Below are 14,416 nucleotides of genomic sequence, written 5' to 3' on the forward strand. Positions count from 1 at the left end.
GGAGAAACACATTTTCTCTGCATGTAGAATAAAATGAACATTTAGGAGAGGAGAGTCAACATGACAGCTCACCTCTTAGGAAGAACCTCTGTATGTGTGTGTGTGAGAATGCGTCGGTGTGTGTGTGTAAGACAGGGAAAGTGACAGCTCGAGAAAGTGTGCAAGAGAGATGTGAACATACGCAGTCCTCCTCCTTTGGTGGAGATGGGTATGGTGGTCGAGGAAGCGCTGAGCAGCGGGTCTGAGGAGGGGTCCAGAAAGCTGGCGTTGACGCTGCGGGGTTTGGTCTCTGCATGGGCCCCTGAGATCTCACAGAGCCCTGTGGTCACCAGGCCCGCCTGCCTGCTCTGCTTGCTCTTGTCCAGCAGCTCCTTTCCAAAGAAAGCCTCCTGGTAACATACCACACAGTCAATGAGAAAGTGTCCATGAGATACAGAGAACACATTCAGTAACACAACACACATCTTTCACGCCCAAAATACATGACATGAAGCAAAGTTTGTCTCTTTGGCTATGGCAGCAAAGGCAGCCTAATTCTTCTCTTTTGCAATTAATTGGTCTTTGGACAAATCAGATCAAATCTTCTGCCGAGAATTGGGATGCCAGTATAAAACGCAGCCCTGGAGACAGAAGGTGGAATCCAGTTATGAATTCTGGATTTGAATGGAAATAAATAAGGGTTCAGTTCATAGTAATTCAACTCAAATACAGTATTTGAAAATACAATGCATACTGAACATTAATTAAGTAAAGCTACTAATAAACCAAAGGCTTATCAGGCTACGCTGCTGCTAACCCAATAATTAATTGAATGGGTCTCCAGGCCCAGATTCCAGTGTGTTTTGTGTTTGTATTTTTTTTCTTCTCAGTGTTGCAGCACTCTATAGGCCCTAGTGTTATCCAGACACACACAGAAATAGTGAGGTGTGTATACAGTTGAAGTCAGAAGTTTAACCAGGGCAAGGTGACCGGAAACATGACTGAATACAAACAGTAGAGAGACAACGTAGAGTCACAATTCAACGGCTCAGACGAGGTATGTGGCAGGGTCTACAGTCAATCACGGATTACAAAAAGAAAACCAGCCCTGTCACGGACCAGGATGTCTTGCTCCCAGGCAGACTAAATAACTTTTTTGCCCGTTTTGAGGACAATATAGTGCCACTGACACGGCCCGCAAACAAAACCTGCGGACTCTCCTAAAACATTTAAACGTGTTAACCCTCGCAAGGCTGCAGGCCCAGACGGCATCCCCAGCCGCGTCCTCAGAGCATGCGCAGACCAGCTGGCTGGTGTGTTTACGGACATATTCAATCAATCCTTATCCCAGTCTGCTGTTCCCACATGCTTCAAGAGGGCCACCATTGTCCCTGTTCCCAAGAAAGCTAAGGTAACTGAGCTAAACGACTACCGCCCCGTAGTACTCACTTCCGTCATCATGAAGTGCTTTGAGAGACTAGTCAAGGACCATATCACCTCTACCCTACCTGACACCCTAGAGCCACTCCAATTTGCTTAACGCCCAAATAGGTCCACAGACGATGCAATCTCAACCACACTGCCCTAACCCATCTGGACAAGAGGAATACCTATGTGAGAATGCTGTTAATCGACGACAGCTCAGCATTTAACACCATAGTACCCTCCAAACTCGTCATCAAGCTCCAGACCCTGGGTCTCGACCCCGCCCTGTGCAACTGGGTACTGGACTTCCTGACGGGCCGCCCCCAGGTGGTGAGGGTAGGTAACAACATCTCCACCCCGCTGATCCTCAACACTGGGGCCCCAAAAGGGTGCGTTCTGAGCCCTCTCCTGTACTCCCTGTTCACCCACGACTGCGTGGCCATGCACGCCTCCAACTCAATCATCAAGTTTGTGGACGACACTACAGTGGTAGGCTTGATTATCAACAACGACGAGATGGGAGGAGGTGAGGGCTCTCGGAGTGTGGTTTCAGGACAATTACCTCACACTCAACGTCAACAAAACAAAGGAGATGATTGTGGACTTCAAGAAACAGCAGAGGGAGCACCCCCCTATCCACATCGATGGGACAGTAGTGGAGAGGGTGGAGAGGGTAGTAAGTTTTAAGTTCCTCAGCGTACACAAACTGAATTGTTCCACCCACACAGACAGCGTCGTGTCATGCACAAAGTAGGTGTCCTAACCGACTTGTCAAAACTATAGTTTGTTAATTAACAATACATTTGTGGAGTGGTTGAAAAACGAGTTAATGACTCCAACCTAAGTGTATGTAAACTTCCGACCTCAACTGTATCTAGATTCCTACTGTACAGTGACCAACTGGAATCTAATGTGACATGGCAAGAGCTACATGCATGCATTCTCTAGAGAGAGGCCTGGTTACATAGAAGCAGAGAAACACACAACACCATATAAAGATGCAACCATATGAAGTCAACTCATAGTTCCACAAAAATAGAAAGTTGACTCGAATCACTGATATAGCAACTAGAATCACTGATATAGCAACTCTTTTTGTAAAAAACTAGTGGCTGTACAAATCAATGTCTTGGATAGAATGTGATTCCGATGTGAGAATTGCCCTAAACCTGTACAAAGCCATACAAATAAACAGACATTGGTAGACACAACCTCACAGAAAGCCTGAAGTCAGTGGCGACACGTTGTACCGCTGGCTGGGCCACTACGTGTTTAAGTCACTAGTGCTTCCAACATGTCTAACGGCTCCAAAACTATCAATGTGACTGCTCCCTGCTGTGGTAAAACATTAAAAAGGCTAATGTGCCGGGTATTTAAATAATTGATTAAAGTCGTTCCTCTGGTGAGGAACTTTAAATAAAAATTTTAAGCGCAGCGTACAAGAAAGCCAGAAGTGACAGCTGGTGCGCTTAACGCATGACTGCTCCCCCGAACCCTGAACATGCCGGGTCTTTTAAAGGTGTGGCGTGGCACAGAGGGGGCAACGTCTCTCCGAGAGGACTTTCGCTTCAGGGATTTTTTTAAATATCATGACGGTAATACATCTGAGAAGGGGGCAACATGCAACTTATGAAGTGCTGGTTGAAATGGGTGGTGAAAGAAAGTTGCTACTGGTAAAATGATTGGTAGATGTCTTTTAGAATATGCACTATTCTAATGTGGTACAAGAACATGATTTGGGACAATGACGTATTTGCTAAAATGGTTCATACAGATGTGGGATTTTAAATTTGATCAGTATTATTGCAGCAACAGAATCATGCCGCAACAATTTTAAAGTTTAGTCCATAATGTTGCTTGATTGGTAGTTAGGCTACATGAAACTGGCAATACTGTTAATATAACTAACTGTGTGTTAGTGCAAGTTTTCAGTTAATTTATGTAAATCATGAAGCTCATCTGCATTGCAGGAAATTCTCAGCAACAGAAGTGTGATCAAATTAAGATCCTACATCTGTAAAGACAATCAAGCACCTCAGTATGATTGGGTGATTTTATGCATATTGTACCGTGACCTTTTCCTATAAATCGATCAATAAGACAGAATCAATATGATAACAGAATCAAAATGAAAATTTTAGACCAATACTGATATCATTAGTGTATATGTGACTGAAAGTCACCTGCAGGTACGAAGGGAACTCCTCTTCCAGTTTGGTTCTCTTTTTGCGGTATCTTTTCTTGACCTTCTCCAGACATTCAGACACCGGTGGGGTCTCCTCCGCTTGAGTACTCTCCGTCTTGTTCCACCCTGCAACACACAGACAGGAGGTCACAACCTCAAAGGAACAGTCAGGGAAACGCCTTATTACTGGGTTAAGTGTTGGATTTGATAGTCCGCCTGGAGTGTCAGATGGGTGGGACTTGCACTTTAGGGACTATTCCATTTGCTTACCTTCCTCTTTGCACATTGAATTCTCAGGTAACGATCCTGTTGAGTATTTCCTGGATAGGGATCGCTTGGCTTTCCCTTGTCCCGTCCTGCTTCTCTGGCGGACCATAAACCCTCCAATACCTTGCCGGGAGACAAGTGGGAGGGAGGAGATATATGACAGCAATTTATGTCACCGGGGCCCTAATTATGTCAGACAGATGAGGGTCTTTCAGTCCAATCTCTGGCATTAATCTTAATTACTCAGTGACCTATGAGCACAGAGCCTGAGGGGAGATGTGAGTGAGCGAGAGACTTTCACTCTGGTCAATACACAATGACAGAGTGCATGAGTGAGAGACCAAGTCGCTTGGGATAAAAGTGTCTGCTAAATGGCATATTATTATATTATATATTAAAATGTGTGAGAGAGCAAACGTAAGAGAGTGAGTGTGTAAGAGTGTTTGGGGAACTTATCTCCTAGCCACTAGACCTGAGAGACTGTGAGAGAGAAAGAAGGGAGCATTTTGGGTGAGCCTATTTCTGGATAGCTTTGGTACTGAGAGAGAAGCCCCTATGGTCTGGAAGCAGACAAACAGAGCCTTCCAGCCTTCCTTAAGCTGCCTCAGTGCAAGAGAGGGGAGACTTGATGATTTATGTGCAGGGAAAAGAGAGGAAATAGCCGTTTGAATTCAGAGTTGCCAGGATACCACCCCCTTATGAGAAGTCCAACTCAGAGCATTCAATGGATAACCAACTCTCGTCATCTGTGCTAAATAAAAACACCAAGATATGAGATGCTATTACCATACACTAGACTTAAAATAGCAAAATTACAAAACATACAACATCATGTAGCCTAGCGGTTAAGATTGATGGGCCAGTAACCAAAAGGTTGCTGGTTCAAACTCCCGAGATTACTAGATGAAAAATCTGTCGATGTGCTCTTGAGCAAGGCACATAAACCCTAATTGCTCCTGTAAGTCGCTCTGGATAAGAGTATCTGCTAAATGACTAAAACTTACATTTGAACAACATTGAAAAACTACTTTAATCTTGCAATGAACAACTTCATTAAACATTATTTAAGACAATTATCATATGAAAGAGGTTCACAATCAAGTAATAGCGCCACAGTATACCCCATAATAATAGCTTTGTAATCCACCTTAAATGACGCAGTAAACATACATTATTTGTGTGATACTGGTATGTTATTTGTGAGAATGTCTGTAGCCACTTGCCTCTGTTCACTAGAGCAGGGTGGAAATAAAATGTCTCCACTGTGACAGTTCATAACAAGTGACCTGGCAAACAGGAGAGACACACCCCTTCTCCATCTCTCCCCACCAGTTCTCCTTCACTCCCGCCCCGTCAAACCCAGCTACTTGACATGGGCGAGAGCTTGTGGCTCTCTCTGGCATAGACATTCGCATACTGTACACACATTCATGCATGCTTACACACACGCTGCATTTTAACAGACAGCCCAATTCTGATATTTGTTCCCACTAATTGGTCTTTTGACTGCTGTGAGGAGATCTGATTTGATTGGTAAAAAGACTTTGGAATGTGCACAAACTTCCGACTTTGACTGTATATACACACACACAAAGTTGAAGTCAGAAGTTTACATACACCTTAGTCAAATACATTTACACTCAGTTCTTCACAATTCCTGACATTTAATCTGAGTAAAAATTCCCCGTTTTAGGTCAGTTAGGATCAACACTTTATTTGAAGAATGTAAAATGTCTATTTCACATTCCCAGAAGGTCAGAAGTTGACACACTCAATTAGTATTTGGTAGTATTGCCTTTAAAGTGTTTAACTTGGGTCAAATGTTTTGGTTAGCCTTCTAGAAGCTTCCCACAAAAAGTTGGGTGAATTTTGGCCCATTTCCTCCCGACCGAGCTGGTGTAACGGAGTCAGGTTTGTAGGCCTCCTTGATCTTTGTGATGGCCATTCCAATACCTTGACTTTGTTGTCCTCAAGCTATTTTGCCACAACTTTGGAAGTATGCTTGGGGTCATTGTCCATTTGGAAGACCCATTTGTGACCAAGCTTCAACTTCCTGACTGATGTCTTGAGATGTTACTTCAATATATCCACAATTTTCCTCCCTCATGATGGCATATATTTTGTTAGGTGCACCAGTCCCTCCTGCAGCAAAGCACCCTCACAACATGATACTGCCACCCCCGTGTTTCACGGTTGAGATGGTGTTTTTTTGGCTTGCAAGCCTCCCCCTTTTTCCTCCCAACATAACGATGGTCATTATGGCCAAACAGTTATATTTTTTGTTTCATCAGACCAGAGGATATTTCTCCAAAAAGCACGATCTTTGTCTCCATGTGCAGTTGAAAACCATAGTCTGGCTTTTTTACGGAAGTCTTCCTTGCTGAGCGGCCTTTCAGGCTATGTCGATATAGGACTCGTTTTACTGTGGATATAAATACTTTTGTACCAGTTTCCTTCAGCATCTTCACAAGGTCCCTTTCTGTTGTTCTGGGATTGTTTTGCACTTTTCGCACCAAAGTACGTTCATCTCTAGGAGATAATGCTTCTCCTTCCTGAGCGGTATGACGGCTGCGTGGTCCCATGGCGTTTATACTTGCGTACTATTGCTTGTACAGATGAACGTGGTACCTTCAGGCATATTGGAAATTGCTCCCAAGGATGAACCAGACTTGTGGAGGTCTACAATATTGGATGATTTCTTTAGATTTTCCCATGGTTTCAAGCAAAAAGGCACTGAGTTTGAAGGTAGGCCTTGAAATACATCCACAGATACACCTCCAATGGACTCAAATGGTGTCAATTAGCCTATCAGAAGCTTCTAAAGCCATTACATACTTTTATGGAATTTTCCGAGCTGTTTAAATGCAGTCAACTTAGTGTATATGTAAATTTATGACCCACAATTATGATACAGTGATAAGTGAAATAATCTGTCTGCAAACAATTGTTGGAAAAATTACTTGTGTCATGCACAAAGCAGATGTCCGAACCGAGTTGCTAAAACTATAGTTTGTTAACAAGAAATTTGTGGAGTGGTTGAAAAACAAGTTTTAATGACCAACCTAAGTGTATGTAAACTTCCGACTTCAACTGTATATAGACAGGCAAATGAAAAGGTCATATATAAACACAATTTCCGGGTGTTTTTTTCAGTAGGACATTATTCGATTGAGTATATATATATATATATATGAGTCAATGTTATTTCCGGAGGACTCTTCCACATTCAGTGGGAGAGCTTCAAAGGGCCAATTCGCAGTTGAAACAAAGAGGACACCCCACCTCTGTTTTGGTAAAAGAAAACAGAGATGGGTCTGGAGAAATCTAACCACTCTCAAATTCATAGACCGATATGGATGTAAGGATTGACCATCCATGATAGAACATTTTTCATTTTAACAATGTTTTGAGGCTATAGGGTTTTTACAATTACCATGTTTTACTCCAATTACCATGGAGTAAAACAATCTTCCATTTTAGATTCTGCTGGGCTGTGTCAGCTCATGAGGCATTTATAAGTTATATTCTTCAAGAATCCATGGGCATACATAACATTTTTAAGTCCAAAAATGCACGTTTTGCACATTTAAAGTGGAACTGACAGCGTTTTAACTACTTGTAGATAAGAAACAGACAATCATAATATCAGTCAAAAATATCTAATTCCCAGTTTATGCTACAAAACCAACTTCATGAGGTTTTAAAATAGGTTATATTTGACTCAACATTCCATGACGTACACTAAAGTACTGTTGCCATCACTAACACAGACAGGCTGCTGCCTACATACAGACTTGAAATCTTTGGCCACCATAATAAATGGATCTCTAGTCACTGTAATAATATTGACATTGACATCTTGCATTATTCATCTCATAAGTATATACTGTATTTTATACCATCATGCCTATGCCTGCAATTGCTCTGTAATTGCTCATCCATATATTTATATGTATATATTCCTATTCCATTCCTTAGATTTGTGTGTATTAGTTAATTGTTGTGGAAATGTTAGATGACATGTTAGATATTGCTCCACTGTTGGAACTAGAAGCACAAGTATTTCACTTCACTCGCAATAACATCTGCTAACCATGTGTATGTGACCAATAACATTTGATTTGACAGAATAGATGGATGCAGTTCAATGCATGATTAAAATTATTCACCAATACATTTCTTGATAGTCCATAAAATATTGCTATCAGCTGGCTCGGTACCATTGTTTGCAACCTCCACTCGGGATGCACAGTTTCAATGACTCAATATCTATGGACAAAAACAGACAAACGTTAGTAAGGCTATGGTAGCGTATCTATTTATGTAGCAAGCTAACAACCCAGATAGCTACGCTAGCTAGATGCTAGGAGGACATTATATCAATGTTTGAGTGGGTGAGTAACTGACCTCGTATAATATTTTTGTGTGGCTACACAGCTAGAGATGCATGTGTCATTTGGTTAGCTAGCAAGAAATGTGAATCGCTTTGCTAGCTATCTATGCTGAGCGACTGTTATCCAGTTAGCATATCTCGAGTTTGCAAATTCACTCTGGCTAGCAATCTAACCCGATTTCAGAGCTCTTGTCTGAGTGTGCCAGAGCGCAGAATAACCGTGCAAGACCCATTGAATATGACCGGTGTCAGTAAATGTAGGCAAAATAAAGTTAGTTGCGAACGCTCTCGATAACATGTAAACAGCCTAAACAGCCTCTGGTAGGGCAAGTAAAATGGTCAGAGTGAGGTGTTCTCTCATTTGTGTCTGGAAGTAGCTGGCAAGCGAGCCAACTTTACCAGTAAGCTTGGGTACTTGGTTGGGACAATGCATGCATTGGCAGGCAAGCTGCAGAAGGACAAGCAGGCTGTTCTCCATTGTTTATCAGTGCAACTTTCACAACTAGCTGAAAAAGTTTGAGAGGATTTATCTAATGTTCCTTCATTAGATTTGAGCTCATCTTGCTCTGGCTAGCATTAGTTGTTGTTGAGTTTGAGTTTATTTTTTATTTTTACAGGGACAGTGCACATTAATCAACGTTTCAGTTAAAGTGCCGGTTTTAGCCAGCCGGCTAATTTTCAACCGCAGTCCCTGGGCAGGTTATTAAAAACAATTACAATATAAACAATAACAACATAGAACAAGCAAGACATAGCAACATAGGACAAGCAAGACATAGCATACAGACAGAGCAACATAGGACAAGCAAGACGTAGCATACAGACAGAGCAGCATAGAACAAAAAGCAGCAAGTCAAAATTCATAAAAGCAACAAAGTGTTTCCACACCTCACAAGCTACAGACAACAGACAACATGGAGAGCGGCAACACACAGCTAGGGACCATGTTCACAAATCTGATTGACCTTTAGCCATGTCTTCAAGCATTTTGTGAAAGTGTGATATGTGGTGCAGTTATGTGTGTCAGATGGCAGTGTATTCCAGACATGGGAAGCTCTCACAGAGAATGCAGATGTTGATGTACATATAGGGAAAGACAGCCTACCTCTTTATGGTTGTTTGATCAATAGTACTGTAAAGTTCCCAAATGTAAAGGGACTATCATGGTATTTAGCTGCATATTTGCAGAAATCCAAACAAGTGTATTTTGTGGCTTTTGCCGAATGTGTTCTAATGATCTAAAGTTGAGCTGTTGCTACTGTCTGTAAACACACAGTCCAGTTCAATGTGAATTTTGGAAAATGGCTTGTTTGCATATACCCCTACTGTTCCTCTGATTGGCTATGGCGTACCAGTCTGCGTGGACCCCAGTCCTGGACGAGACAGATGCATCTCTGCATCTTCCATAAGTCCGCTCCCTCCCTCCGCATCTCCCTTAAGTCTGCATCTCCCATAAGGCTGCATCTCCCATAAGTCTGCTCCCTCCCTCCCTCTGCATCTCGCATAAGTCTGCCCCTCCCTCTGCATCTCCATAAGTCTGCTCCCTCCCTCCCTCCCTCTGCATCTCGCATAAGTCTGCTCCCTCCCTCCCTCCCTCCCTCCATCCCTGCCTCTGCATCTCCCATAAGTCTGCTCCCTCCCTCCCTCCATCCCTGCCTCTGCATCTCCCATAAGTCTGCTCCCTCCCTCCCTCTGCATCTCCCATAAGTCTGCTCCCTCCCTCCCTCTGCATCCCCCTCTCGTCCTACCACCACTCTCCTTCCATCTCGATTCATCCCCATCAACATCCTATCTTCTCTTTTCTCCTAATGGGGCTAAACATAAGATGTTCCTGCTGTTGTAAGATAAGCTTCATCTTGCCCGATCTGAACCTCAACCCATAGGAGTTCAGAGACAAAACTGATCCAGGGTCTGATCCTTTGTCAAAGAGACAAAGTTTTGAATGTTAAACATACCGGGCCGGTAAGGTTTCCTCTTCCTTTTCTTGTTGCCGTCGGCCCCCTTCGCGTCGTCAAGCTCCCGTTCCGGACTGGAATCCGACTTCAAGTCACAGTCCATCAGGAGATCCCCTTCTGGAATGGAACAGAACCATGTCACTAAAACCAGGACACAGACCATGAAGACATTATTTAGGACACCCAACAGAAACCACTTTTTCTAAACTACAATTAGAATTTCTTGATAATCCCTCTACTTCTCCCATTTGGTTCTTGATGAACATGACCCAGCCCTGCACATACTAGTGACCCACAAAACCCTCAATGCATCTTTGATGGGAGGTCTACCATCTTGGTGGGCCTGGTGTCAGAGTAAGAGCTCTGGATGAGGAGCCACATCGGTACATTAGTGTTGGAATTCTAAATTAACCACTTAAACTATTTTAGGAGATAACCATTTTAGAGATAACACTTTAGTATTTCTCAGATTATAAATGCAAATGGCATCTCCAGGATTAATAAGGATCGGACCCTTTTTTTTCAATTTTCACCTAAAATGACATACCCAAATCTAACTGCCTGTAGCTCAGGACCTGAAGCAAGGATATGCAAATTCTTGGTACCATTTGAAAGGAAACACTTGGAAGTTTATGGAAGTTTGAAATTAATCTAGGAGAATATAACATAATAGATCTGGTAAAAGATAATACAAAAAAATATCTTTGCAAGTGCAAAGAGAAACGCCATCATATAATATTGCAGTTTAGACAAAGTTTATATTTTGGCCAATAGATGGCAGCAGTGTGTGTGCAAAGTTTCAGATTGATCCAGTGAAGAATTGCAATACTGGACAATATTTTGTATCAAGTCTGCCCAAATGTGCCGAATTGGTCAATTGATACATTTTCAAGTACATAACTATTGAGAACATACAAAAATGATATGGTAATAGAAAATAAGTTTACACACTCCCAGGAATGTCATAAATGATTTGTCATTAGCCTATACACTAACTTTCACACATCTAGATGGCAGGGCGGGGTGGGTGTGGAGCCAGAGACAGCAGGAGTTCAAACTGTAGAAGCCATTTCCTACATTTTAATATAAAAATAGATTTGATCAAACAAAACTATGCTACATTTTTATCTCTGGGACCCTCAGGATTTACTGAATAAGATTACTGAATATAAGTACATTATTTACCTTGAGGTGAATGTATCAAACCAGTTGCCGTGATAAGTGTTTTGTTGTTGTGCACTTTCCACAAACAATATCATGGTATTCACTGTAATAGCTATTGTAAATTAAACAGTGCAGTTAGATTAACAAGAATTTAAGCTTTCTGCTCATATAAGACATGTCTATCTAATCACGTTAGCTCAACCGTCCCGGTATAGGGACACTGATCCCGTAAAGGTTTTAATGATTGATATATATCCTTTACATACAGTGGTTGCTCCACTAAAAGTTTTGTGATTATGCTGCAGGACTTAATCATTTGTGGTTTAATGCGTCACCACTTCATTGCTCCAGACCAGCGCAAGGGAGAGTTAGCGCACTGATTATGCTTTTGGGTCCTACTGTGTCTCTAACTGACAATAAACCTAAATAGGAACTGATAATTGTGCACAACTTCAGTATTACTTACTAAAACTGTTGTTACATAAAGTTTTTTTTTTGATTATTTCACTCTTACTGTAGTACTGTAACCCAGTCCCGACCGGTCACGGTGTACAGCGCCTAAGTGGCACAACGGTCTAAGACACTGCATAGCGGTACAAGCTGCGTTGCTACAGATGCTGGTTCAATACCCGTGCTGGCCTCGACTGGGAGACCTATGAGATGACTGTAGGTTTTTGGTTCCGCTCCCTCTAAAAACAGAAATAATTCTAAATAACAAACAAGGCTTTATTTAGAAATTAGTAACAATGTCTCACCCCGTGATCAAGAATGGCTTTTTTCCTCGCTCGTTTTACATTTGAAAACAAAATCTACAAAATTCTTTTTTTAAACAAAGCCCCTTGGATATTCTCACAGATATATTATTAACCCTGTTATTAGCAGAACAATATGTATTGGTCATGGCTCCCGAGTGGCGCACAATGGGATTGCCTTGCAGTTCTCCAGCTGTATCCACTGAAAGCACGCGAGGCTCAAGGCACGAGGGCAAGGGGCATGGGATGGGCCGCAGAGCCACGCACAGAAGACGGACCTAGCCCATGGGGGAGGGGAGGGGGGGTGTACCCCCGCTGACTAGGGAAACGTTCCCGTTGTTCTTAGTGCCAGTCTGCACGTTCAAACTAAAACAATGTAACTAATAATGGCATCTTTATGCTTTCGTTAAATAAAATGATAAAATACTCTTTCAAAAATGCAGATGTATTTAGTTATGGATCCATAACAAATTACTATGGGAATAAATATCACTGAATTACAAATATTGGAACAAAGTTGTCTAATGAAGGTAAACAAATTGTTGCTGACTGGAAAATACTCCTTCAAACATAGTCACATTGCCCAGCGCCATTATGGCTATTAGTAGGTAGATGGACAATAGACTTGCCTAGAAGGAGATAGGGGGAGAATTCTATCGTCAAATGTATTTCTTAGTTAGGTTGGCTGTATCACAACCGGACGTGATGGTTGCAATTTCAGTTTAATCCACAGGAAAATACAAAACAAATAATACAACAAAAAGTATTATTAGGAATCACATCCGATCGTGATTGGGAGTCCTATAGGGTGGCACACAATTGTCCCAGCGTTTCTCTCCCTCTAAAAAGATAAATACATTTTTTGGCCTTTACAAATATTATTTTGGCCTTTATTCAGATTACAATCGCTCACTTTTGTTTTTTTGAAAACAGAATAACCTCCAAAATATCATTATATATTATCAAGTTGATGGCAGGGTCATATAGCTAGCACCTACATAAAGCTGAGTGACTCACTCATTCATGGCTTTGGATCAAAATAAACAAGTACCAATATTCTTTCTGATAGTCTTAATAAAGAAATGTTTTGGTTATCCTGACCTGGACACCATTACAATATAATAATAGCCATTTATGGGCTATTAGCAGGACAATATACCTTTTCCAACACTTCTCTGTATTTTGATATTTTGTGGATGGGGGCTCCCAAGTGGATGGGGGCTCCCTCAGAGCAAAATGCTAAAGATGCAGGTTCGATACCCATGCCGGCCGCCACCGGGAGACCCATGAAGCGGCTTTTGGTTTTAATTTAGAATCCTCCAATCCTCTATATGTAGTTATTGGCAGAGTCATGTCATATTTTTCGATATACTGTAGGCCTACCGTAGGCGAGGTGTCTCACTAGTGTTGAGTAACGTTCTGTTAAAAATGGTGTAGGTGTTATTTATTTAAAGAGCACATTGAAGTTCGAAGCAATAGGATTTGAAGCAATAGCCTACAACTATTTTAGCACAGTTTTGCGCTGCTCTGAGACAAGCATTGGGACTGGTCTTGATAAATCAATTTGATTAAAATTTTCACTGAATCTCCGTTTGGAAATTGGTTAGACTACAATTATACAATTAGGGTGTAGAAATGTTATGCTCTTAGTGTAACCTTAATTTAACTTGGCACGTCAGTTAAGAACAAATTCTTATTTACAAAGACAGCCTACTCCTTCCTCCCTATCGGGGAATTGAACCCCGGTCTCCCGCACGACACAGGAATTATTTAGCTAGATAGCCCAGTATGTAGCCTACTACCGACCGTGACGTTGTACAGCACCATATTTTCCGTTCCATCCTAACGGAAACCCAGAGGCTTTTTCGTTTTTCTTGGAATAGAAACACCATAATATTAATGAAATTAAGCAACATTTCTTAAAAATTTGTCCCATATACTTTGTTCTTACAAAAAAAGTTTTTTAATTCTCTAGAACAGCCACTATTGAAGGCTATCAAATGCTTCTCTAAGATGCCCTCTGGTGGTCAAATTAGCACTAACTAGCATTAATGGTATCAGTGGTTGGCACTTAAATAACGTACCATAGAATTTTGCAGTACGCTGCAACTTTTAAAGGACAAACCACTATATGGGACATGCACAAATGTACATACTGTATGTACGCATGATTAATCGAAGGCTGACTTTTTCGTTCATATTTCACATTTTTCTAAATGCCATGAGGTGGTACATCTACAGTGGTTGGCTATAACACCTACAGACAAAACAAAAAATAGTCCCTAGTACCTGATCA

General features: G+C 41.6%; 1 protein-coding gene across 10 annotated transcripts in view; it reads right to left on the reverse strand.

Annotated features, from left to right (window-relative positions):
• The window catches only part of LOC109899297 (histone-lysine N-methyltransferase 2C), a 114,063-nt gene that overhangs the window by 54,806 nt on the left and 44,841 nt on the right, over positions 1 to 14,416 (reverse strand). For all 10 annotated transcript variants that reach the window (XM_031836271.1, XM_031836273.1, XM_031836269.1 and 7 more), the window contains 4 exons: positions 10,205 to 10,321; positions 3,860 to 3,979; positions 3,588 to 3,715; positions 182 to 389 (listed from right to left, as the gene is read on the reverse strand). In XM_031836271.1, coding sequence (XP_031692131.1) covers positions 182 to 389; positions 3,588 to 3,715; positions 3,860 to 3,979; positions 10,205 to 10,321 — 573 coding nt within the window. The remainder of the gene's footprint in view (positions 1 to 181; positions 390 to 3,587; positions 3,716 to 3,859; positions 3,980 to 10,204; positions 10,322 to 14,416) is intronic.

The sequence above is a fragment of the Oncorhynchus kisutch genome, linkage group LG11 (assembly GCF_002021735.2).
Source record: "Oncorhynchus kisutch isolate 150728-3 linkage group LG11, Okis_V2, whole genome shotgun sequence".
Lineage (NCBI taxonomy): Eukaryota > Metazoa > Chordata > Actinopteri > Salmoniformes > Salmonidae > Oncorhynchus > Oncorhynchus kisutch.